This window comes from Phyllostomus discolor, chromosome 3 (assembly GCF_004126475.2).
Source record: "Phyllostomus discolor isolate MPI-MPIP mPhyDis1 chromosome 3, mPhyDis1.pri.v3, whole genome shotgun sequence".
NCBI classification, from domain to species: domain Eukaryota; kingdom Metazoa; phylum Chordata; class Mammalia; order Chiroptera; family Phyllostomidae; genus Phyllostomus; species Phyllostomus discolor.
The window spans coordinates 75,780,534-75,807,097 of NC_040905.2; the positions used below are offsets into that span (position 1 = coordinate 75,780,534).

The 26,564-nt window shown below is 50.3% G+C and overlaps 1 protein-coding gene across 1 annotated transcript in view; it reads right to left on the reverse strand.

Moving 5' to 3' along the window:
- Positions 1-3,700: 3,700 nt before the first annotated feature.
- Positions 3,701-26,564, reverse strand: part of MCC (MCC regulator of WNT signaling pathway) — a 392,112-nt gene continuing 369,248 nt past the window's right edge. The window contains 9 exon segments of the mRNA XM_028508357.2: positions 3,701-5,844; positions 5,847-5,906; positions 5,909-5,961; positions 7,080-7,150; positions 7,152-7,200; positions 12,680-12,682; positions 14,652-14,752; positions 18,455-18,661; positions 22,179-22,413. Of these exon segments, the coding sequence (XP_028364158.1) occupies positions 5,783-5,844; positions 5,847-5,906; positions 5,909-5,961; positions 7,080-7,150; positions 7,152-7,200; positions 12,680-12,682; positions 14,652-14,752; positions 18,455-18,661; positions 22,179-22,413 (841 nt within the window). The 3' untranslated portion in view covers positions 3,701-5,782.

The following is a 26,564-nucleotide window of genomic DNA, read 5'->3' on the forward strand; positions in this document are numbered from 1 at the left end:
GTTGCTCATATTATGATTGCATCTCTTTGGAACAATAACAAATGACAAGTATAGGATACAGGTATGCTCATATGTAGGAAAAAATAGTAGAATGTCTCTGCAAAAATGAAATAACTGGTATGTATTTTCCACCTCAAACATACAGTTTGGTTGTTGGCTTTAAAGGAAGATTTTACTGTGAGTTAGATATATAAAATCCAGCAGTTCTTGAATTCTTACTGGGATTGGGTTTTTAATGCTCTTGGATCTCAAGGAGAAAGAAGTACATTCTTTTCTACTAGAAACCCGAATTATGTGATAGCACTTTTTATTTAAAATAATGAGTGATCAAGGTATATTATACTCCTACTGTCAAAGGTACATTGCCTTGATAGTGAGAAGTGACATGTTGCAAAGCTATATACCATACATTCTTATAGTCACGTATGGCTTTTCTTGTATTTCCAAATCTTGATTATATTCTACTTCAGTAATTTTTTAAAAAGGAAAAATATTCCTTAATAACTTCCCATTCATACTAAACTTGAAAAGGCAGCCAAATAAAAATTGGTGATAAATGTGGTTTCTTGGACTGTTTTGACCTTATCTAGTCTGGCTTCTAGCCTCTGCTTTGCCTAAGACTGGCGATTTAATGTGAAACATCACAGGTTTGATATTTACATTAGATAAACAAATAGTATTACAGGAGGACAGCCTTACCCTTTAGTGAACACAAAGTACATCTTGGAATTAGAAATATTTATTCAGAATATAAGAATGTTTGTAAAATATTATAAATGTCTTTGTATAAATAAACGGAGATTTTAAAAAACAATTCTATATCAAATAACACAAAGTAGCTATTTTACAGCAGCTAAAACTAAAGGCATCTGGAAACACTTAAAGCATACAAGTGAAGAATCTAGAAAATTACAAGGTTATTATAGTACAGCGTGCTAAGTGGCAACTTTAGGAGACTTTCAGTACAAACAGTGGAACAATACTGACAAATGCAAACTTAGTCACATGTGCTTTAATAACTGACAGTACATTCAAGTGGTGTAAGAATAGCACATTTATCAAATAATAGGAAACTTAAATCTCATGCAGGGTAAATAAGTCAGCAGTGTCTAAAACATCAGAAATGAAGGGAACATGTTTCATTGTCTGTGCACTGGGTTCAATCAGAAGCAGGTTATTAGGGGCTCTGCCTCACTTGGCAGCCCTGACATGAGCACTATAAGTGAATACTAGGAGTTCTACAAACAGAACATTTCCACACGGATTTGATTTGCAAAAAGTGCAAAAGTGAATGTAGAGCAGGAAATCGGTGTGATTGGGGGGAATTTTGTACATAGCTTGGTTGCTCTGCTGAGCTAGTATTTCAGATGATTAGTGGATGGGTGACTTGTATCTCCCTGGACTCTGGAAAAATCGGGTAGCACTGGTCAAAGATATGATTATCTGATACTGTTTGCTGTTACTGGGACAGAATGATTTCTTGTCACAGCCACATACAAAATCTCCCTCAGATGTGAATGATAAGAGAATGTGTCCAGTATAGGTCTTATTGACCAAAAATGTAAATTGTATGTGAAGCTAGAGTCCTTATGCACAGGAATTCATGAATAGTTGCTATTCCAACTTGTACCACATGTATGTTTTTTAACAGCTCAGTGATGCTGTGGTAGCAGCCAGCATCACGTTAATTGGTAATTCTGATTCTAGTTCTAAAAAGTTAGTGCTTGACAGCCTATAGCATATATTAGTGAATGCAAGTGTATAGTCAGTCAGAGAGTGAGTGTGTGAAACAAGAGGACCTGCAGGAGGACACAGGTTCAAGGCTAACTTCAAGCTGGCCTGTATACACACGAGGTTTTGAGTAAACTTCAGGGAGAACTGTGTGTGCAGTGAATGTATAATTTTTGTTTTGTACAAATAATTTGTGTCTTTTACAAAGTAGGGCCCAGTCTCTAAGCACTAGGGAGTCTGCAAACCTCATTGAAAAGTGGTGATTGTATTATTTTTTGTCAAACAGGACATTCTTTGGGGTAAATAGAAAATAATTGCTATATGATTTCAGTGTCACCCGTAGGAAAATGACAAAAATGTAAGTATGTCTCCTACCCTGCAATAAAACGCCCTTGGCAATGCTATCTATGACTGTGCCCTAATAAAACTCAATGCAGACATTCAATCATCAAATAACTCATTCCCCCTTTGTCCTCTAGAAACTAACTGTAGCTCTGTTTGCTGCATCTAGAAATAGGTGCAGCTGTAAACTTAGTGAAAATGATGAAATTTTTCACTTTAAATAGTTTCATGGATGAGACGTACTCCCAGTTTTATGTATTTGCAAATGACTTAAAACTTTTTGGAATCTTAGGACTTTTCAGGACTTTCAGAAGTCACTGTAAGTTTGAGTTGTTTTTTGGTAGTCTTAAGTGAACTGATGAGAAAGACATCAAAACACAAGTATGGTACCCTAAACTCTTGAAACATTTAAGATAATGACAATTAACTGCATGATAATTTTTATGGGCCATGGGAAAACGACTTTAGAAGGAAACAGGCAGTCCCGCTCAGATCAGGTGACTGGGGAGCATTTTTCCATTTGAAATGTAGTCTGTATCAGGGGTCCCCAACCAGACAGGGCTACAGAGCAGGAGGTGAGCTCAGCGCTCCTGCCCTCTGCCCTTTCATGGAAAAATTGTCTTGGCAGGAAACCATGTCCCTGGTGCAGAAAAGGTTAGGGACCACTGATCTGTATAGAGCTAGGGACTAGGAGACTGTCAGATACTTAAGTTTTTCTTAAGAGCAGTAAAATCCTTACAAGCCACATCCTAATGGTTTTTAAGAAAAAGCCTTAGAGGCTCTAATTCAGAGTTCTCTGAGGTTCCTGTGAAGTATTGCCGCAGGCTCAGAGGGAAGGTTAGTAAGAAGTACATGTATCTCAAAAGAGAATTAAGCAGTTATGTTTAATTGGCATTTTATGTTTTATAGACCTAACATTTCCAGTTTGAGACAGCATGGATGTTAACTTCAGACACCCAACATGCCAGCAGATGGCAACAGTGAGACATCTAGTATACCTCTGGGGTCAGGGCATAAGTGTCAGCTGTCCGGTGACATAAGATATTTATCATAAGTAAGTTTTGGTGAAAGTCTCAAATAACATCTTACCACTCAGGAGTCTGTCCGTTTTGGTAGCTGCAGCACTTGGGGCTTGGCAGAACATCAGATGCAGTGGGTTGGTCCACACACTGATGGCATGCCAGTGACAGAAGTCTCTTCTGATTTTTGCCTCAATTCAGTGATGGGAAGATACACTGCAAGAGAACTGTGAGGTGGGCCCTTTCTTCCCATGCCCATTGCTCTAAGGGCCAAAGACTAAACTCGGAATAGAGAAGGTAACTGCCTGAAAGGGGTAAGAAACCATGGAGAAACAGGAGAAAACAGAAATGTAAAGGTCTAAAGCTATTTAAACCTCATACAAATTAGAATTAAGAACATTGTTTACTCCTGACAGAGATTTGATGTAAAACCATCTCGTATTCAGAAGGAAGAGTTCAGTTACAAAAAAGGAAGACTACCCAGCACCTGCAGGCATCCACAATGCAGTTTCAGTGGGCTCCGCAGTCAGACAGCCCAGTGCCTGTTCACCTTCAGCAAGGATTTTATCTTAGGGGGTCTTTGAGAAATACAAGGAAAGGAAATCAACTATTTAATAATAGCTTTTTATTCTGCACATTTATAAAAGTAACAGTTTTACTGAGGAAGTAGTTTTTACCCGATCACCACATATTTAAAAAGTATTATGTTGACATATAAACTCAAAATGAGGCTAGGCACTTCAGTAATACAGGGGGCTCCTAATGGAAGAGCGGAGCCTCGGTCTGAAGGGCCTCCAGGACCCTACAAGGGTGGGCTCTCGGTTCTAACTAGGGGCAGGCATGGCAGGCCTTGATTCCTGCATCTGCTACACTTTCCATTTGCAAGAGAGAAGGCCATGGCTGCCTTCCCACCTTGCACGCACGTCCCAGTTAGCTTGGAGGAGGACGTTTCCCTAGGCAAGCTTGGGAAACTGATTTTTTTCTATTAAACCATTTTTGGACATACTTTTTCAGCCAAAACATTTTCCTTGTGACAAAATGAAATTTTACCCAAGATAGTAACAATTGATTTTACGAAATCACAAACAAGAACCAACTCTGACTGAATGAAAGATTCATAACAAACACAGGGACCAGTGGGTACCTTCTCAGTGATCAGAGCACCCGAGAGCTGGCCCCTGCAGACTGACACCAGGTGACTGAAGATCTGGCCAGCCTTACTGCCTACCTGAGAAAGTTGACTGCTTTGGGGATGAGACTCTGCCCTCCGAGGCGGTAGCTCGAGTGCCCTCCATCAGAGTGCAGAAGGCTGAGGAATAGGATTCATGCTCTCTGAAAGCAGACCTTTAGCTGTGGACATGGGGACACTGACACGATGATGTGGCCATAAGCAAAACTTTGTGAATCGTGGCAATGCATTGGGACGTAGTTTCTCAGGGGCACTTGGGTGGATTTCCAGGCGCCACAGAGTAAATGGCAAGTGGTCCTTTAAGATGTCTCAGGGTAGGGCAACTACTGAAGAAAGACTGAAACAGTGGAAGAGGAATAATGGAGTCTGAGATAGAAGCCCTTCCTGAAAGAATTCAGTACTTTGGTCCTACCCAGTCCTGTCAGCATTTCACTTGAAATTTACCTGTTTAAAGCACCATATGCTCACGATCACCAAGTCTGGGGGAGAAAGAAGACCTTGAGGACCATTTCCTCACCCCCTACCCTTCATCACAGCAGGAGTGAAGTCTTGAACTGGTGGTTCAGTAGCAATCTCAAATAGATGGGATCAGCCTGCAAAATAGTAACTACTCAGTGTCCTGCTTGTCATTACAGAAACAGAGGCATTTCCAGAGCTACATATATACTCCTGTGGGTGAACTCTGGTTCAGGCAAACAGCAATTATAGAGTGTCCAGGGTGGGGAAGTACTAAAAATGCTCCTCTGTCCTTGAAGAAATTCCAGATAAAATTTTAGTTCCAATACCTACATCAGCCCAGCTCCTACCCTTGGCTGTTGATAAGGCCCCATCAGGTGGGGCACTCTCCTGGGCCCTGCCTCCACAGTGGGAGCTGAGGGCAGGCTCATTCCCACACACACAAAGCTGTTCAGAGCACAGCCCAGGGCTTGCTCGCCTTTAACTTCCTATCTAGGACTGTGACACCTTTGTACCACTGCTGTGGTGACAGCCTGTGTCTCAGAGTTGGTAGTTGGGACTTAAACACCAAAGCCGCCTTACGGTGAGCAAATGTAGATATGGAGACACACACCCGTGTGTGTGTCAGAGTTTTCCCTCCCAAGGAGGACAGAGGAGAAACTGGGGACACCAGAGATAAGGTCACTATCTACCAAATGGAGGAAAAGAGTGGAAAATCCTATCAAACAAATGCCTGGGACACTGCTGATGTACCACCTCCAAAGCAGAAAAGGTGGGAGGGGGACAAAGCCAGCGCTGGAAGCAGAAGCCAGGCCCTGCTGAGCACGCAAACAGAGCAGGTATTTACATGCTGTCCGTGGGTCTGCGGGACAGTCCGAACGGCGTCACCGGGGACAATCACTCCCAGGGCTAGTCCACGGCACTGATCTACCAGCCAACCTTCCTTAATTCTCCCAGCAGGTACTCTATCCCCAGGGCCCTTCTCTCTTCCGAGACCCACTACGGCTGAGCTTCCACGGGCAGAACTTGGGGGCCCGAGTGCTGACTAGAGTGAAGTTTCGTTGGTGTGTGGCCTCGAGTTCTCCTCCTCCAGCAGAGCTATTCTCTCTTGAGCATCCTCACTTGGGTCTCGTGTCTCTCCACCATGGCCATCATCTGAGACTCCAGCTCTTCAGTTTGTTTTGATGCTTCTTCTTTGCTTTCTCATAGGCGGCCACCAGGTTGCTGTGGGGGGACAGAAGGAAATGAGATGCAAGCTTCCCCTGAGGCGCGCTGAGACACACTGGCCTGTCCAGTGGGCAGCCAGTTCCAGCAAGCACCATTCTGGAGGAGCAGAGGTCACTCAGCCTCCTCAGTAGGAACCTGAAGTCAAATGGTTTAGTGTTTCAGCTCTCAACGGCCCTTCGTCTCTGAGCTTAACCACGGCTGAAGCTGACTGCTGGGGCTTGTCACTGACACATTAGGAGGGTTTAAACCAACCATCCGAACTAGCCACATGCCAAACCAGCAGAAAAGCAGCTGCATTCCAGAAATCTGTCCTTTAAATTCGAATACTGTGTCTGGTTCGTGCAAACAGATGGTCAGGTGTAAGATGCGGGAAGGAGTTCTCCCGCCTTCAGTCTGAGTGACCTCACCGAGGACGAGGGCAGAGGGGCTGCGGCCATTTCCTTCATCCTTTGGACAGTGGGACTCTGAGCCCACAGGCTATCCGAAGCCAATGGCTGCCCGACAGAATCTAGGCCTCTGAGCTGTCCCCCCCGGGGAGGGGGCAGGCATGAGCCCAGGGCTAGGTAAGTCCTGACAACCCTCTCTGGTCCCGCATGGCAACCCACATCCCCCACACCTTCCATGTGCGTTCAGGTTCTTCAGGTGTGGCCCGAAGATGGACCCTTGAGGTGTTCGGGAAGCCCCATCAGGGGAGGCCTGTGAGGGTCCTCTATTTTCTACCTACAGTCTGTGAAGCTGGCTTTGTCTGTTTCAGAACAATATATTTTGCCAGTAGAAGCAATTGTGAGAATCCAGCCGTCTTCTATTAAACCAGACGTTGACTAAAACAATTTAAAAAATTGCCAGACATTATAGAGATTTGCAAAATTGTAAAACAGTGCCACTTTTTTAGTAAAATAAATTATATTTTTAAAAAATAAAGGTCATTTATATTAACATGTAGTTATTGTTTTTTATTAAATGAGTTAAAAATTAAAAAATTTAGTTTCTAAAGTGATAAGTGTCAATAGATAATTATAAGAACAAAGCTCTTTGAGGTCCTGAGTTTTTTGTCCATATAAAGGGGTCCTGAACCCACAAAGTACCACTGGCCATATACACACAAGGGTTTTTACCTGTTGGCTCTCTTGAGGTCGTTAACAACCTCTGCTGATTGCTGGTGTCGGATTTCACTGCTCTTGGTGAGTCCGTTCCAAGGCACTCACCAGCTCTTGAACCCTGGCCTTAACTTCTTTTCTCTGCATCAAGGAGAGACAGACAGAATGCCATGATTGACTGGATGCAATGATGGAGGTGGCTGCTACCAGGGAAGTGTTCACCTTGCCAAGTCAAAGGCAGGCACAGAGAGGAGACCACTGGAGGGTGCAGGAGGTCCCTTCCTGAGGCCGATCTGAGTCTGCTTCCTTCAATGCTAAGGGTCTTTAGAGATCTAAGGTATAAGTCACAAGGAACATGACAGGGCAAGATGTCTTCCAGATGGAGAAACTGAGCTAACCTAGAAGTCCCTTTTGCGGGCGTGCCAGATGCTCCTCAGCTAGTGCAGCGCGACCACAGAACCCTTGTCCGCAGCCCCACACCCTTCTCTCCAGGCGTCCCAGCATCTCCTGAACCAATCAGGGGATTCACGCACAAAGCCTCTGTTCTCGTCCGAGGGCAGTCTGCCTTGGACAGGTCCCTGTTTACTGAAATCAACATGGTCCTATCTTGCAAAACAAACAAAAAGTTAGAGGAGGTAGAATTGATAGTATTCTCCTTTTAAAGGTCCTTGTTTCCCTTTCAAGTACTGAAATTATATGGGCACTTTCATTTGACCTCCTCTACCCCCCAGCTTCACATTCTGTGGGCTCTCTACTGCTATAGCAATAATCCAAGTTAACTGATGAGGGGTCAGTTATGGGAGGTTTCTAGTGTCCATTCAGCTGATTGCCTCCCTCTGATTCCCACAAGAACACCAGACCCTGGGCAGGGACACATTAATGACCACCCCACCTCCCTTGTGTGCAGTGGCACTGCATCGTATCACAGGCATCACAGCTCGACTTTCCCTGATCTGGTTCATGCATTTGAGCTCAGCAGATTCCCCCACAGGCATGTAGGCTCCAGGGTCACAAGGATCTTGGTTGGTTTTGTCCTGATGTATCCTCCGTACTGAGCACCATGCCTGGGTGACAGCTGCTCAGTGATGGTGGTTAACACAGCTTTGGAATAACTCACTGAGAGTATTTGTTCTTTGGAGCATAGTAAGAAACCAGAATTTATGGAAGAAATTCCTCATATGAAGAGTGTAAATTAGCATGATTGTGTTGGAAGGCAATTTGGCAGTATCTGGCAAAATGAACACGCCCCTTGACTAAGCAACTTGATTTCTAGGAATTTTTCTTTAGAAATAGTGTAGGTGCCAAAAGATAGATGAGATTACAGTTGTATTCATTGTAGCTTTGGGTATAACAGCTCGGAGTGGGAAAGGACCAGGGTAAGGTATATCTCTACCACTCTGCAACTTAACAAATGCAGACCGAAGTGCACTTGGCATGGTGTTCGATAAATGGTCAAGTGGAAAGGGTGAGTTCTGTCCGATGCCATTTTTGGAAAAACAAAAAATCTAGTTGTCTAACAGTAGACCAGAAGGCTAAACACCACTCAGCAAAGGTTAACTCACAGAAGAGGGATGATGGGCGGCTTTCATTTTGTTAGGTTAGCCAAAAAGTTCCTTTAGTTTTTTTCCCTACGTTTGGCTCTGGTAGCACTTAGTTGTCTTTAATGTTATTCAAAACGGTTTTGTTAGATTGTATTGTGATAGTTGTCATATCAGCATGCATTAAAAAGTATATCAAAATTGGGGAATTTCTGTGCAGCCATTTTAATATTGAAGATGGGAGAAAATAAGCAACATTTTTGGCATATTATGCTTTTTATTTCAAGAAAGGTAAAAATGCAACTGAAACACAAAAAACAGTTTGTGCAGTATGTGAAGGAGGTGCTGTGACTGATCAAACGTGTCAAAAGTGGTTTGCAAAGTTTCTTGGTACTGTTCACATTTTGGCCAAATAATTCTTTGCTGGGGCTGGTTTATGCATTGGAAGATGTTTAGTGGCACCCCCGGCCTCCACCCACTGGAAGCCAATAGTGGGAGATAGCTGACATACTCAATATCCAAATCAATAAAGTCTTTATAAATAATTTATAAATATAAACAATTGCATGAAAATTTTAAACTAAGCCTGCTTTTGTAAGCTGTGAGGTCTATGCTTCCGACGAGGGGCTGGGAGGGTGACCTAGGTGAGGCCTCTGCCCGTGCGTGGTTCAGAGGCTGGTTCTCCCTTCCTGGCTTTGCAAATAGCTACATCTTTCGTGTTTCTGCCTCCAGCTACTGTTAGTGCAAGTCAAGCTTTCCACACAGTAATGAAGGAACCGTGACACAAAATCCTGACCTGCTTTTGTGAGTGACACTGAAGGGGGAAATTTTTTCAAGTGAAGCCTGACAACTAGCCCAAGTTGCATCACTGCTCATTCTCAGGGAACCCTCCCTCCAGCAGAGTGCATCCCACTGGCTGAGGATGGGGCTTTCTCCTGGGCCCCAGCAGCCACCCAAAATTTGGCTGCATTTCCTATTGGAAGTCTGATGAATGTCACCATTTCCTGCCAGAAGTGAGAACAGTTTCTTGGGTGCCCTCCGCCACCCCCTCCACCTTGTCAGCTGGGGCAGGTTAGGAGACTGGGAAAGATTCATCCTTTCCCTCTAGCTAAAAAAAAAAAAAAAAAAAAAAAAAAAAGAAGCAGGAGGGTTATTTCTCCTACATTTTGTTACTGTTTGAGTCTTTTTTCATTCTAAAGTTGATTCATAGTGCAAAGGGAAAAAATATTATGACAAGAATTAAAATGTCACCATGAAAATAAATGCACAACAAAACTGCACAGTGCAATACCATTATCCTCCACCCCAACTAACATCCATACCCCTCTGCCGCCACCCTGCGACAATGGAGGATATGGAACTCCCAGAGCCTGCCCCTGCAAACCCAAAGGCTTCCATAGTGCCCTGAGGGATCAGAGCACACTGCCCAGGCCTGGGCGGCTCTCTTGGAGGACCAAGCCCAGGAAGGCAGGTGGGGCCTCACAGACTGCAGACCTGGTCTCTGCTCCAACTCTACATACTTAGAGCACCAGGACTTGGGCCTGGAACCATACTCTACAGCCCACCATTTCTTCACTTCCCTCCATCCCCATTAATTTTTCTAAATAACATGCTAAAAGCCCCAAATCCTTATCTCCAGACCTTGTCTTGGATCTCTGGGCTTATCTGACATCTCTACTTAGGCATCTTCAACTTGACATGTCTGAGGCTAGCTTTCTGAGATGGTCTCCCAAATCCATTCCTTCTCCCTTGTCAGCAAAGGGCAACGCCATTGGCCCTCATCACTCCAACTTTCCCCTCGATCTCCACAGCAGTTCAAGGGCGAACCACGCCTACCAAAGCACCACTTCTGTCCCCACCTCCAGGGTAGTCACGCCTCACCATCCCGTGGTATTGAATCAACCACACCTCTGCCTCCTCGTTAGGTTTTCAGTCAGAGCCTCCAGAAGTTTTTACTATCACAAGTCAGATCATGTTACTGCCCTCAGTGCCTTCTACCTACAGCTGGAGTAAAGCCAGTGGTCCTACCTGGGCCTTTAAGGCCCTGCTCAACCTGCCCCTTGCCCACCCAGGTTTTGGCATTGCCCCTCTCACACTCCAGCATGCTGGAATCCCATCAGCACACACTAAGTTTTTCCCTCTACTTGGGGTGTACTCCCAACCAGCTACTTTTCCTCCTCATTTCCCCTGAAAGGTCACCTCCTTCGAGAAGCCCACCCATCTGAACAAATGGCTTGGAGTTGTAATATCACAGCACCTTGTCATTTCCTCCAAATTATTCATTCCAATCTATATGTAATTTTCAGGGGTGGGAGAAAGTCTCCACAGTGACTATATCATTTGACCCTCCTTATTTCCTTCATTGTAAACATCAGTCTACCACTAATTATTTTTCAGAAAACCCAGGTGGTGTGAAACAGCTATCTAAGTCCTTTTTGAGGATAAGGAGAGCCCACACAAGCGGGCTCTGGTCACCCTCATCTGCAGGGCAAAGCTTCAGCAGCAAGTGGGGTCCAGCAGAGAAGGTAGAAGCCCCCCAATTTCTCACTGACTTGCTCTGTGACCCTGGAAAACCATTCGGCCTTGTTGTGCCTTTCCCACCCCCTCACCTGGAGACCACCACCTGTCCCCAAGAATGTGACAGAGATGAACGGTCCACCCCTCCCAGATGTGCTGAGGTCCCCAGGCAGGCTGTGCCTCACACATCCAAATACAAAGAAGAATCATTCCTGAAAATTCTCTAACTGTGCAGTTATACTTCACTTCTTTGCTATAAAGATCATCCAGTTTAATTTTACCAGGACCCAGAGCAGGAGAGGGACCTGACATGAAGTTTTGCAGCACGCAGCCTGTGGGGACGAGAGCTAACACGAGGCCCCCCCGGTAAGAAGAGCTTCGTGTGCAAGACCGGAAACTGGGTCTTCTCGATGTGGTTTGATGGCAACAGGGGAGCCAATAAACCACAATGAATGTTGATGGAGGTGGAGGGACTGAAATCGGCGCAGATGGGAGGTAGGTGGCAAGTGTGTGTCTGCACGCAGTCCAGGCTGTGTTCCAAATGGGGGGGGGGGGGCGGGGAGCAGGGAGAAGACGCAGTGAGAGGGCAGGGTCGGGTGCAAGGGCTGCCGGAACTCACGCCAGCGAGGCTGGGAGGCCAGGCTGGGACAGGTCAGGAACCTTAGACCTAGTGACTGGAAGGCCACAGGTACCTTCCTTGGGGCTGGCTGGTTCTCACAAGAAAATACCACGATTCAGCCTCTTGCCCTCCCTGCTCCGAACCTGCTGTCTTGAGTCTGGATGCCTGGGCCCACACATTCCATTCCTAAGGAAGAAATATTTCTGAAAACGCGGGGCAGTTTCCCTCAGTTGACTTCAACTAGCTCGGTGGTGATTTAGTATCTCCAAAGGTGTTAGTTTCCACTTGGTTTTTAAAATGAAAACATTCCCAGCCCTTAGGTGTTTATACTATATACCCTTATGAAATGATTCTTCCAGGGTTTAAGCTCCAGTTACAGTGTAATTATGTTATTGCCCTTTTTCCTGTAGCCCTGTGGGTTCTTTCTGGGATCCATATATCTGACTCTTGATTAGAAATCCATGCTAACCAACTCAAGGCTGGTTATTGGAAACCCACTGTGATGGACAGAGCAAATGAAATCTCTTTGTGTTGAGTCAGCAGAACCCGCACCCTCCCTGGGCCAGCAGAGGCCTCTGAGGTCTGCAGAATCGGAAAAATGCCAGGACTTAGGGTACAAACACGCCACCCCAGTGGCTCCCAGTGGGAGGCGGGCGTGGCCTGCACCCCCTCTCCTGGCACTGTTGGGTCATTGGGATTCACAGACAGCATCTTCCGGCAACGCCTGTCTTCCCACCTCAAGCCAAGTAATTATAATTTACCCATATGACCAGAGGCCCAGGCGGTGTAAAAGCTGAACTGTTACAAGTTGGAAGCAAAGAGCAAAAGTGACAGGAAGTGAGGACAGCAATGGAGCTCCTGCGAGGCAGCCTCCCACCCACTGTCAGCCTGGAGGCCGCACCCAAACTAAGCAGCTGGCTGGATCTGGAGGGCAGACTGGGCACTCGCTGTAGCCTTCCCCACGTATCCCAAGCCCCAGAAATGTTGGGAAATGTATTTTTTATCCTCATCTGAGGACATGTATTTATTTGATTTTAGACAGAGAGGAAGGGTTTGCCCAGAGAGAGAGGGAGATTGATGTGAGAAACAGATTGGCTACCTTCCATTCACGCCCCGACTGGGGATTGAACCCACAACCTTTTGGTGTAGGGATGACTCCAACCAACTGAACCACCTGTCCAGGGTGGGAAATGAGTTTTCAAAATCCCTGAATGTGTTAGAAAGCAAGGAGTGTTCCTTGTATGCCAGAAGTGATGAGCACTCATAGAAAAGGCCAAGATTTTTCTTCTTCCCGAGAAAGGAAACCACAACTCAGAATGCAAACAGAAGAGTGGAGCTATGAGCAGAAAGGCCTCAGAGGGGCTCACGGAGAGCTGCCGGCCCCAGGACAGCAGGGGACCAGGTGCTTGGGCCAGGTCTGCAGCCCAAGGAGCGGGCGTGGGCCAGGAGGAAGAGGAAACCCAGAAGGGGAGCATGTGAGCCGAACCAAGGAAGAGTCACAAAAGTCAATTCTGAAACGAGTTTGATGTGTGGACACAAAGTCAACACGGCAGACAAAATAACATTTTAGAATCAGTATAATAAATATCCTCAGAGAGAGTAAGAGGATACCATACCACTAAAGATATGATAGACTTAATTACCAAAATAAGAAACTCAGCTATAAGGCAAACACCACAATGGATACAACTGAAAAAAAAAATTAGTGCCCTGTCTGGGTGGTCCAGCTGGTTGCAGTGTCAGCCCTACACCAAAAGGCTGCAGGTTCGATCCCAGGTCAGGGCACGTGCCCAGGTTGCAGGTTTGATCCCAGGTGGAGGCGTGTATGGGAGGCAACTGATCAATGTTTCTCTCTTATATCGATGTTCCTGTCTCTCTCCTTTCCTTTCCCTCTCTAAAAAAAAAAAAATCAATGAAGATATTCTCAGGTGCGGATTAAAAACATAAATAAATTAGTGAGCTGGACAACTGAGCTGAAGAACCTCTCAGAACTGCACTTTCCTACGGGGCAGCCACAGCTGCCCATGCCCCTGAGCTCCTGAAACGCTGGCTGTTAGAGTTTGCGATGTGTCTGTCGTCAGTGTAAAATGTGTCCCAGGTTTTGAAAACTTGGTGTGACCACTACTACTAATCTCATTAATATATCTTTTAAAATATTGATTAGATGTTGAAATAATATTTTGGATACACTGGGTATATAAAACACCTTATTAACGTGGATTTCACCTGTTTCTTGTGGCTTTTTAATCTGACTACCAGAAGTCCAGAATATTACACATGTGGCTTGCATTTCATTTCTCTAGACAGGGGGCAGGAGTATGGCAGGCGAGGACGTGGAAGGCAGATCCAGATGGGTCACAACTGTTTCTCCCTGGAGCACAGGAAGGGGCGGGGGGGAGACACACACAGGAGAGGAAAACGCCCGGAACTGAATGCACACACGGGGCTTCCTGACTGGGAAGAGCCGGTGATGCCGACAGAAGTGTTCCCACGGACGCCAGAGACGAGGTCAAGACGCCTGGTTTGACTGTTACCATTTAACAATGTCCTGAAGGGTCTGGCCAGTGCAACACAACAAAAAAGCAAAGAAAGGGACACTTTCTGTTTGCAGATGAAATGACCACCTGGACACTCTCCCATCGCTTCCCTTCTGAAAGGTCCGGTGCCAGCAGGGCTTCTCCATGTCCAGCCAGCAAGGACTGGAGGACAGCAGGACCCATCATTGAAGAGATGAGAGATTTCATCACCCAAGTACAAAACTCAACATCTGCGCCAGACACAACGGACACAGCTGAAGCCCCTTCCCAGGCCGGCCCGAGTGACTGAGGAGCACGGCATGAGCAGCCAAGAGAACTGAGAATGAAGCCACCGCTCCCAGAGCAGATGGCGTGTCGGGGTCCCGGGCAGGGTGCTTACCGACGGATGGCGTTGGCGAACTCTGCAGCCAGCTCACTGTCGCTGTGCGTGGTCCTCAGTTCGGCCAGGGACAGAGCCGGGGAGGCAGCGTCAGCACAGTCCTGGGAGCGGCAGACACATGTGGGTTAGACCTGGGGCCAAGGGGGGGTCGGGGGGACAGCTGCAATGCTGCCCTGGGGTCCGAGCCCTTGGCAGGCTGGCCCACGGGCGATGACCACTCCTCCCGAGCTCTGAGCACTCCCTATGCACCAGGCACTGGCCTGAGCGGTCACACACCCTTCCATTTAATCACCTTAATGATCCTCCGAGGCAGCTGCTATCATGATCCCCGTTTGGCCAAGGAGAACACTAAGGCACAGAAGTGACTTTGCCCCAAGTCATCTGCCAGGACTTGGTGGAGCAAGGATCAAATCTGAGTCAGCTGCTGCAGACCAGGGCTCTCCACCGTGAGTCAGCCTCTCATGAGTCGTAAGAGACAAGTGGGAGACAGAGGATCCTCAGCCCCAGCCCCACTACTCCTTGGGAGAAAACCAGTCTTGTCTACATTTGGGTATAGTGTAACCTTTAGAAAACTAAGGGAAGAGGAGGAAGACAGAAATGCAACCTCCACCCACACCCCCACGCCCCGCCCCCATGCTATAACATTAGACAGAACACTGACATCATCAGACTGAACCCTGCTTTACAGCTGAGGCACTCGGGAGCCGGACTCCTGCGCAGTGCCGTGATCACCCATCAGAGCGCTCTAACCGAGGGCAGCCTCCATGCTGCCTAGGAAAGTGGCCGGGGGAGGCTCATCTGATTATTTTTGCTCCAAAGACATTCACTGAGCACCTACTACACCCAGGCCTGAGACGAAAAAGCTGGTGATCTGTTGCAGTTGATACATTTGTTTACTGAATGTAAACAAAGTTAGGTAGCCACGAGATGAGAGCTATGCAGAGGTATGCATTTAGAGCTACGGGTCCAGACCTCAGGAGGGCCCTGAGTGTCCCGCAGCCCGCTGACGCAGAGATGCCCCCCACACGGGGCGTCCTGCAGCCGCACCGCCCTCATCTGAACACCCTCCGCTCTGCGTGCCCTCCGCTGCCCGAGGCTCTCCTGCCCTTCTCTCCCCCTCGTGGTCCCATGGCCGGGCGGCCTGGCCCTGGCCTCCAGCGAGTGGACGCTGAGATCCCAACAGCCCCCCTTTCTGAGCACCTACTCCCCTGTGACAGAAGGACATTTCCTAAGACTCCGCAGAGACAGGGACAACCTTGTCCCACCTGTGCCTCTCACTGCACACGGTCGGCAATATCTGTTGCAGAGACAAGTGCAAAAAAGCTAATGCAACTTGGAGGAGATTCGGGTTCCAGCTTGTTGGCTGGAGGGGAGTTTCAAAACAAGCAGGACCCCCACCCTCCAGAGTACGGTGGGTGTTCTAGACCCAGATCTGGCCTGCCACCAGTTTTTATACAGCCCACAAGCTAAGAATTGATTTTGTTTTTAAAATCATGAAAAAATATATAAAGACTATTTTGTGATGTATAGACATTATACAAAATTCAAGTTTCGATGTCCATACGTGAAGCGCTATTAGCGCGCTGCCCGCCCTCCCGCGCCGGCACCCTCTCTGCCTTCCCGCAGAATGCTTTCTGCAGCGGCCCAGCGAAGCTGCAGCAGAGTCCGCATGCCTCGAGAGCCCCCAAATATTGACTATGCGACGCTTTACAGTTTTCCAACCCTGGCTCTGGACAGTTTGCTTCATCTACCAACAAATCAGAAAAATGAATAGCTCCAAAGGGAAATGTTAATGAAGCTGTAAATGGTTCCAATATTTGAAAGACAAGAGAATCAGCTACTCTAATTGCATTACCTGAACCCAAGGTACTTTTAAAAAGCTTTTTACTCTAATGTTAAAAATAAAATCACCTGGCCTTTTCCATCAAAGTGACTTCTGCGCTTTGAAGCCATTCCACAAAACATAGTGCCTTCCCAGCCAAAACCAACACCAAGAACCAGGGGATGGCTCAGCCCAGGGGCCTTCTGGCAAGAACCCTGGGAGTCTGCTCCCGAGAGGCCCTGAGCACCCACACCCACACACCACACACACCAGCACTTGTCTCCCAGGCCCTGACCCCCCGGTGACCACTAACACTCACAGAGGCTGCACAGACTTTAAAGAGGCAGGCATGGGGCAGACCACCCGCCTCCCTGAGCCCTGGCCCCACCGTCAGAAACAGCACAGCGCAAGCCCCGCCCCCGTGGGGCAGACGGCTTCCTGGTGCATCGGGCAGTGACCTGTCCAAAGGGCAAAACGTGCGGCATCACCCCCTGGGGCAGCCCTGCAGCGGTTCCTCACTGTCCCTGGGGGAGCACACTCGGCTGACCTCGCCAACCAGCACATCGATTCCTCTTCCCTCTGGGGTGTTCCATCGGCCTGGAGTAGCCCCCCGCTTCCCCCACGCCTGTTCATCTGGCCAGCTCCCACTCTCTACTGGGCCTCGGCTCTGGAAACCTGGCCCGCATCTCCAAGCCTGGGTTCCAAGTGTGGCCTGTGCCCCCATCACACGTGGAATTGGTCCTCGCACTCTCTCAGGACATTGTGTCACTGTGTCAGGACCCTCTGTTTGCTCATCAGTGTCCCCCACAGGCATGCAAACCTGGAATTGCCCCCAGCGCCCCAAGGGGACCACATCCCATTTATTGAATGCATGGATAACTGGGAAGCAGCCGGAGTCTCGGGAGTGCTGGCCCCGCTGGGTGCCCCTGCCCGATGCCCTGGGCTCCTCGGCAGGCGAGGGGTGGGCCAGGTGTGGCTGTGGCCCTTTGTAAAGCATGCTTCCCAGGGCTTAGCTATTCAGGAGGTGACAGTTCTCTGCCACACGGCATCAGCAAGTGGCTTCTTCCCATGTGCACGGCTCTCCTGGAGACACCCGGCATTTGGGCTGCGAGAGGCCACTTATCAGACCAGCAGGTCAGCCTCTGCCCACAGGTCTTGGGCCTGAAACAAACTGGCATCTGGAGAAGCTACCATTTATCAGGAACAGAAAACCCGATGCACAGCATTTCAGTGTCCTGGGACAAGGCATATCATTCTTTTAGGTCCAAAGCCTTTTTCCTCTAACACACTATTTGAAATAATTCTGAAATGCAATGTGATGGAATGAACTTCGATTCTAGAAAAAAAGGCTTGGGGGCTAATGGGAGTGTGCGTTTGCAAGACGACGTCACCCGACAGCCCTCTCCCCGAGGTATCTGCTGTGAAATCCAGGGCCTGCCTTCCTCCTCCTCCCCTGCCTCTGCCTCAGGTGGCTTCCTGCTGCACCTCGCTGACGGCATTTGCCGAAAGAAGTGGAGGAGGCAACAGAACAAGGGGAGGACGGCCTGTTAGCCAAACTGGGGTTAAACCTCAATTTTGCTACTCAGTAGCTCTGAGACTTTTCACTTCTTCTGAATCTCATTTTCCTCATGCAAATGGGGTAACGATGCCTTCCTCGGGGTTCTGTGTGATGAGCACAGAAGTGGTCCACAACGATGGCCGCTGTGAGGATGGGGACAGACACAGCAGGTGGCACTGGCATCGGACTGTGGGACCACGGCACAGACCTTACCCGGGGAGACGACAATCTGTGGAAATGATCTCCCTGTGACATGGAGCAAGAGTTTGCAAATGCAGGTTTGGGTTCTTTACACTCAAATGCCACCTTCCTTTAGGTAACTAGCATGGCCTGCAGCTCCTATGCAAATAAGGCAGGGGAGGTGCAGGGCGGTGAGTGGTGGGGACTGGGCAGGGAGTGAGGCCCGAGCCCCTCTGACCCTACCTTGCCCGACTTGTCTTTGCCGCCGCTGCTGGTGGAGCTGAGGGACCGCATGCGCTGCTCTTTGTGCTCCTCTACCTCGGACTTCAGGTGCTCAATGTGCACCAGGTAGGCCTGCTCCTGGGCCTCCCGGGTGCTCAGCTTCAGCTCCAGGGCCTTCTTCTCTTTCTCCAGTAGGTAGAGCTGGGCCTTCAGCTCAGCCATCTCCTCCTATGGAGACAGAACACATGCGGCTCAGCATGGAAGAGCCTGGCCAGGTGCGGGAAGGCAGGCGAGTGGAAGGGGTCTGGGCTGCAACCAAGGACCTGCAGTAGTTACCCCGGTGCAGCTGGAGATGAGACAATGGGGGGAGGACGGACAGCTGTCTCCACAGCAGGGGAGGACTGATGTGGAGACCAAGCCCTGTGATGTGTCATTCCATGGACCAGAACTGAGGTTAATGTGTAGAAGATACAGGCAAGCAGATTTGGGTTTTTACAATAACAAGAAACTTTCTAACACTTGGAATCCCCCGCCCCACAAAGGGCACAAGTACATTGTTGGAAACCAGTTTTCCAGTGTGCTGAGGCTAAGTGTCATCTGTCGAAGAGGTTACAAAGGAGGGTCACCACCACGAGGTTGGTCTGATTAGGTCCCTTCCAATCCCACTTCCTTTCCCACCTTCCACAGCACCAATGCACACGTCTAGTGGCCCCTGGTGGCAGCCTCGGTGCTCGGCACCCAAGTCAGACAGGAAGGGGGCACCCACTGCAACGATATCCTGCCCTAGCACTTGTCTCCTTTCAGGGCCCCAGGGAAATCCACAGAAGCAGAGTCCTTTGCAGGTGACTGACTGACTGGCAACTTCTCAGAGTGTCTCAGAGAATTCAGAGTAGAGGTTTTTACGGGGACCAGTAGTGACTCCGAAATCAGACAGTGCCCTGCTGGGACCAGGGGCCTGGTAACAATGTGACTACAAGTGTGTTCATGCAAAGTGAGTCATTTAGCCTGCCCCACCTCAGGCAGGTACTATGAGTATCTCCACTCATGGATGGGAGAATGAGGCATGCAGGGGCAAGTTCATCTGCTTACAATTACTGGGTGAGCTGGGTAAGCCAGGGTTTGAACCCAGGCCACCTGGCTCAGAGCCCAGGCTTTCAGCCACTATGCTACACACCCCCCACAACCCTTTTTGATGTAAGCCCATGTGCGACGCTCATCCCTCTGCCTCCAGTGGAGGGCGGGGGGCCACACCTGACTCCCAGGTCAGTTTCCCCAGCCATCTCGATGATCTCACTTAAGAGGCATCTTCATAATGCTGAGTCGCTGTCCTGAGAGGGGTTCGCTATGGCCACTGATTCTAGTCACCCCTGAGTCACCCTTATCTGAGGTAATGAGCCCCAGGCCCCGTGTGCTACCCTGGGCAAACCAGCCCCGGGGGTGGGTGTTCTTGGCCTTGGTGTGGGGGAAGCACCCAGAGGGCACCCATTAGAGCTGGTGACACTCAGAGGTGGGAACATTAGACATGGACAAGGCAACATGCTCAGTGACTGCCCAAAAGATGCCAAACCTTCTAAAGACGAGACATAAAACTGGAGCAAAAGGTTTCCAGACACGGAACCCTTCTAATCTTCTGCAAAAGCAGCGGGACTCTGAAGGCTCTGGAGCACCGCAGTCCAAGCTAACGTGGTCTGTGCTGTCCAGGATGGACACACACAGGCAAGTGCGAGAGGAGGAAAGATGGGCGCCAGAACACGAAGAGGGAGGGGTGCCCGAGGGGAAGGTGAGGCGGCCACTGTGCTGGCCAGCAGAGGCTGGGGCCCACATGGAGGCCCCGGGGCCTGGGCTTTTGGCACCTGTGCCGGGCAGGGCAGAGGGCCGGATCCGAGACCAGCGCGGTCTGGGGCTCTCAGTGCCGCGTCGAGTGAGAGATGAGGAGGTTTCCTCTCTGGAGACGTGGCGAGGAAGCGGTCGTCGCCCTGGCTCTGGGTAGGAAGGGAAAGGAAAGCCCCTTGAATCAGAGCCTCAAACCTGTGTCATGTGGAGATGTGGCACAGGAATCCTAAGCCAAAAACATAACAAAAACTAATCCCAAACCTCTCAAACCCACAGGCGCCCACAAATCTAAGCAGAGCCACCAGGTAGGGACATCTGCCAGCCAGGCCCACAGGGCCCCGGGAGGACACCTGCACCCTGAAGATGGGCGGCCACCCACATTCTCCCCCGACGCAGAGAGAAGACAGAAGTGACTCATGTTGAGGCAGAATCGGCATTTATGAGAACCAGAGATAACAAGAGCCCCGGGCCTCTAAATGCCCACCTCTACCGCCAGTCTGCTGAGAGCAGGCTGCGGCGTCCCAGAGCCGTGCTCCGGGAGGGCAGTTACTGTTTCCGCTCCACCTGCGTGTGTACGGTGCAACTCTGCCGTGGACTTCCCGCAGTCTCTACGCCCCACGAGTTAGGCGCACAGGCCTGCGCAGACCGCCTCATGTCAGACGCCAGCTGCAAGTCTTGGGGGGAGGGGGGCCCCGGCCACTTGTACTTCTCACCATCTGCCTATGAATTCTGGGTTCCCACACCCCCCGCAGGACCACAGCTCACTAGCAACATTCGCTGGACTCGGGATTGCGCTCTTTGAAGGGCGCACGCAGGGCAGGACTGGCGAGCCAGTTCCGTGCCCCTCCCCCGAGGCAGCGAGAGTCCCCGCACTGGTGCACACAGGTGCTCACCAACCCGGAGCATCTCTGGACTTTGGTGTACAGGCTTTTTATTGGGGTGCCATGACACGATTAAGTCACTGGTGACACTATGGAATTTGAGCTGTAGCCATCCCTCCCTCCCCGGAGGTCAAGGGGATGAAAGTGTCAACCCTCTAATAACTTGATTGGTCCTGATGGAGACCAGCCCTCATCCAGAAGCTATCTGGGGGCTGCTAAGTTAGCTCATTACCACAACCGAGACCCTCCTGCCACTCAGGAAATTTTAAGGGTTTTTGAAGTTTTGGGCCAGCAACTGCAAACAAATACCAGATACACTCTTCACCACACCCCAGCCAGCCGTCTTCGGAGAAAGCACTCAGCAGGTGAAGCCTAGTGCCTGGCACCCCCGGGGGCGAGATGAGCCCAGTGTGTCCTGCTGGAGGTGGCAGTTTACCCGCTTCCCAGTGGGAGGTGCCAGCAGAGACTCAGCCCAGGTTCTTGCCAAGAAACTGCCGCATGGCACTGGCACATGTCATGGTGATGGGTGCGAGGGTCACCGTGACCCTGGCAGGGTCCCCACAGCGTCGAAGGCACAGGGGCCTTGGGAAACCAGGCTCTTCCCCAGATCTGCACCTGGCCTCGCCCTGCTCTTCCTGGCCTCAGGCTAACTTCAGAATCGGCCGAGAAGCACTTGTAAGCTTCTGGAAACTAGGGTCCCTTTCAATGGACAGAGGCTGCTGTGGCCTGCAGAGGTCAAAGCTGGCTTCTCCTGGAGGACAAAACATCCCAAACCTAGGTACTTCGGGTGTTCCCCAGAGTTCAACTGACGCCTCCAAGAGCACGTCCAGCCCGAGTGACCCCTGACACATGGGAACTGCCCTGGTCTACAAGTGTGGCTCTGGCCTTCCTCCAGGGAGAGCTGGTGGAGCGTAAGTGGGGTTGGCTTCTCGTCATCAGCTGACCATTTTCAGGGGCCTTTGTAGCCTTCTCCCGATGACAGTGGGGTGAATGGGAACTGGGATCTGGACCAGGCCCACCCACGGGGGTACCTTCATGGCCATCAGCTCCTGCATCAGCACGGCGTTTTCGAGGTCCAGCCGCTGGCTGTCTCCCCGGGGCTTGACGTCGTAGCTGAGAGGGTCGATGTGGATGCTCTCCAGCTCCAGCATGGTCAGCTTGACCGCGGCCCTGTCATTCTTGAGCTGCTGGATGTAGTCCTTCAGCCTCTGCTCGTCTTCCTTCGTGAACTCTGTGTCGCAGCTGCTGGCTGTGGAGCTGGTCGTGCTGAGGAGGAAGACAGAGAAATCCCATCACATTTCCAAGTCACTGCTACAGGTCCTTTTCCCTCACTCTTCTCCACACCCCCGTCTCTCCCAACAGTATCTAAATAGCAGTCCAGGGGGAAAAAGCATTCTTCATGACACAGAAGACTGACACCACCTTTAGGAAGTAAATATAAAGGGCAACAGAGTATTTATATTTATACCTTTTAACACAGCAGTGCGGACCCTAGAACAATTTCTAAGAAAACAATTCCATAAGAGCAACAAGATACACACATACAAGAATGGCTCATGGAATAGAGCACTTAGTAAATTAGAGCACACAGCAAGAGAAGAGAAATTACTGGACATTAGAGTACTAATGATGACAGTGGTGGATGTATTTTAAGTGAGGAAACAGGATAGAAAATCATATGCGAGCCATAAAAATAAGTATATATGTAGACAGCACTTTAAGAAAGGGGTGTGTTAAGGGTTAAAATAAGCAGAAAAACAAAATACCTATGGCGTGACCTACAGACTGTGTGTGCTCGTGCACACACATGGGCTCACACGTGCCCTGCCTGCTGACAGCGCCCACTCGTGGGAAGATTGGGCAGGGGCAGGGGCATGGGGGAGGCTGTACGCCAAGACCGCCCCAGTGCAGACCACCGCCATGACTGCGCAGGGAGCAGGGTGTTGCGGGCCTTCTGGCCGTTCCCCATGGTTCATAGCTGAGTGTAGGGTCCACCACGGGGACTCACATCGGCCCCTGGGGCTCTTGACCACCCACACTGAATGATGACCGGGAAGGTACTGCCTGACCTGAGGCCGAGCCCAGGAACGGGGTGGCCCAGGAAGGTTCCGTGGGACCCGGACCGTGCAAGGGGGACGCTGCAGCAGCGCTGATGCTGCGGCTCTCAGGAGGTCCCGCCCTTTCCAGCATTGGCAGGCAGCGCCCAAGGCCCAGAACGCGGCCCACACCCTGTCAGTCATGGGCATTTGAGGCCAGTGTGGACCTCCCACAGCTTCTCTGGACCCACCCAGGACGGACCTGTGCTAGATGCAGCCCTCATGGAACTGGCTGGGGAAAGATGGCCAAAATCTGGCAGAGCTCCCAGATGAACACTGAACTCCCATAGAATGAGAGGTATCATCTCTGTCATTACAGATTTGGAAACTGAGGCTCAGAGACTTTATCTGGTCAAGAAGCTGGAAACCCGGGCACCTAGGCTCAGGCCACACAGCCTTCTCATTCCATAGCCTGTCTCCCCAGGACCCCCAGTGCGAGGAGCAGGGAGGGACACCCACAGGCTGCTGGCTGCCCTGAGTCCGGGCCTCTCCTCCTCCGCTAACACTCGGACAGGCGTGACAAGGCCTCCAACTCAGTAGATGTAATGTCCCCATAACCAAGGTGTGACGAAAGGCCATGCCACTTCTGTGTGCAACATGTTATCAAGCCGGCCATACGTGAGGAAGAGAACATCTCAGTGTCTGGGGGGAATCTTCACATCAGAGAACTCCTTCCTACTAGGACAGGAACATAGGAAACTCCCTGGGGCTGCCCCCTCTCCTCTGCCCCACCAGACAGGGAGGACAGCCATGGAGACGAAGTGGACAAGGTCAGCTGACCGTCACATGACACCTCTTTAGAAGCTGTGACAGTTAACTCCAGGCAGCAGGGGGGCCAGGCTGTGGCGCCCGGGGCTCAGAGGCCGCGGTGCAGGTCGTGTTGGATGGGGACACCACTCCCAGCAGCGGACTCTGAGTGAAGCAGGTTAGCCTCCTGGGGGTGGGACTCACGCGATCCCTTGAAATCCTTTTGAAAAGAGACTGAGATATCCGAAGACAGAAGAAATTCTGCCTCCAGCCAGTCTCCAGACTCGAGACTGCAACACCAACACTTTTTGGGTCTCGGCCCGCCTGCCTGCTCCCATAGCAAATAAGCCAAGTTGTTAAGAGCAGTCTCTCTCTCTCCACACACATACATCCATGTGCGTGTGCACACACACACCCCGTGGGTTCCATTCTCTGCAGAACCCAGGACAGAGGGACCACCTCTACCTGTGACCCCAGCAGCTTACACATGTTGTCATTGTGGCAGGAACACGACTCACTCTCCTTGTGTCCATTTCCTCACCTGCAACAGGGAGGCAGCAACGGAGCACGCCTCACAGGTCGTGGGAAGGACTGGATAGGGGAAAGTGTCGGTGTTCGGAGGGGTGCCCAGCACGCAGTACATACCCCGTAGAGGCAGCTGTCATGACTGTATTCCAGAAACACTGGAGTGGCTGCTCTAGGGCACTCCTCTGGGCCCTGGGGAACCGCTGCCCCAGTGGGACTCCCACTCCCACAGGGGAGACGGGCAAGTAAAACACACAGTATGCCAGACAGGGAGATGCACCACGGAGATAAATGAAGTAGTTACAGCGAATGCAAAGCGCAAATGGCTTATTCCTCGAAACAGAGTTGGAGGGAAGGCCTGCGGGATAAGGTGACTTTGGAGTAGACCTGAAGGAGGCAAGAAAGGGACCCATGTGGGTATTTAGAGGAAGACAGGTCCAGACAGAGGACTGGGCAGCTGTGAAGGCCCCGAGGCCACGAGCTTGGCCAGCGAGAATGAGATCAGGGCTGAGATACCATTTTGCATCAGAGTCAGCAAGAGGAGAGGGAGAAGGAGGATCGGTCCAACAGGAGAGGGTGTGTGGTGGGGGACAGGGTGCCAGGTCACGGAGAGTTTTATAAAGGTTGTTTGTGTCCTTTTCCCTGACAGGATCTGCCTTACATTTAATAGGATCCCTCTGCCTGCTGTGCTGAGGTGAGATCCCCTGAGGACCCCAGGGGCTATTGCCATCAACCTTGGGGAGAGATGGCAAGGGCTGGGCAGGGAGGAAGGAGGATAGAATTATGAATCATCATTGCTATGTTTTCTCCAGCTGCATTGAAAAAGGAGTGAGAAGAACAACACCTTGCAGTGGGAACACTTCAGGTGCAATTTCATAAAGAGAGGAAGCAGCTTAAGAGAAGCTTGAGGGAATAAACAGCATCCCTGGCAGAGGGCACCGGGGAGCCCGGGGGGCATCTGAGGATGGTGGCTGCCCAGTGAGAGGGTCTCCCTCAAGGGAGAAAACAAGGGCCCCTCCCTCAGCATCTCACAGGTCTTCAGTCAAGACCTAAAGACCTGCCTGTAAACAGCTCACTGGTGGGCAAAACTATTCAAGTAGGACACCTTCACGGGCCGTCAACACTGACGCAGAGAGGCAGATGTCTCATGCTCTACCGACAAATGAGCTTGAAATCAACGCAAGCCGAAGTGCTGGCTTTGCTCACAAAGCATTCCCTGGGGCTGTGCTTGAGACGTGCTCGTGGGTGCGCGGCCCCGACAGCGAGATGCTGGGGAAGAGCAGCACTGCCCTCCCGGGGAGCGAGGAGGAGGCTCCGGCACGAAACCCTCCCATGAAGCCGGGACTCAGGGCCAGAAGCCCACTTTACAACCCTAGTTCTTCCTTTCGTTAGAAATCATTTTGAAAAATATTAAGCACACAGAAAAACAGAGAGAATACCCAACACCCATGTACCTGCTACCCAGATGACTCTTTGGTCATGTTTTCTTCAGACTACTTATTAAGAAACACATTTATTCTTGAGGCATTTTTTGTCTCCTTACACTGAGAGAAATCTCTGAAATTCAAAGAGCACTAGAAGCTAGAGCTTGCTAACTATTCTGCAGGCGCTGAAGTGACAATATTTTGGCAGACTTTCCACTTGGTGGGGTTGGTCCACCCCAGGGCTGTGGGCTGTGGCTGGGCTGGCCCCGCCGCGCCACCTGGGGACTTGGCAGGCACTCACGTCCCCGGGCCCACCCACCAGACGGCAGGAATGGGGAACTCCGGAGTGGGGCCTCACGAGCTGTATTTCAGTGCACCCTCCCAGTGGTTAGAAGGCACAATCAAGTTGGAGGACAACTGGTCTACCCCAAAGATAAGCAGGTGCTGGCAGTACAGCTTGTAAGGTAATGGGACCGCCCCAAACTCCCTAGGCAGAGGACGCAGTGTACTTGGGCTGATGCGGTGGGTACCAGTGGTGATGAGCCAGTCTCCGATACCACCTAGGTCTAGGGCCCAGACTAAATCGCCCAGCTTGCTGTGCCGAGGTAGAGTGGGGACCCTCATC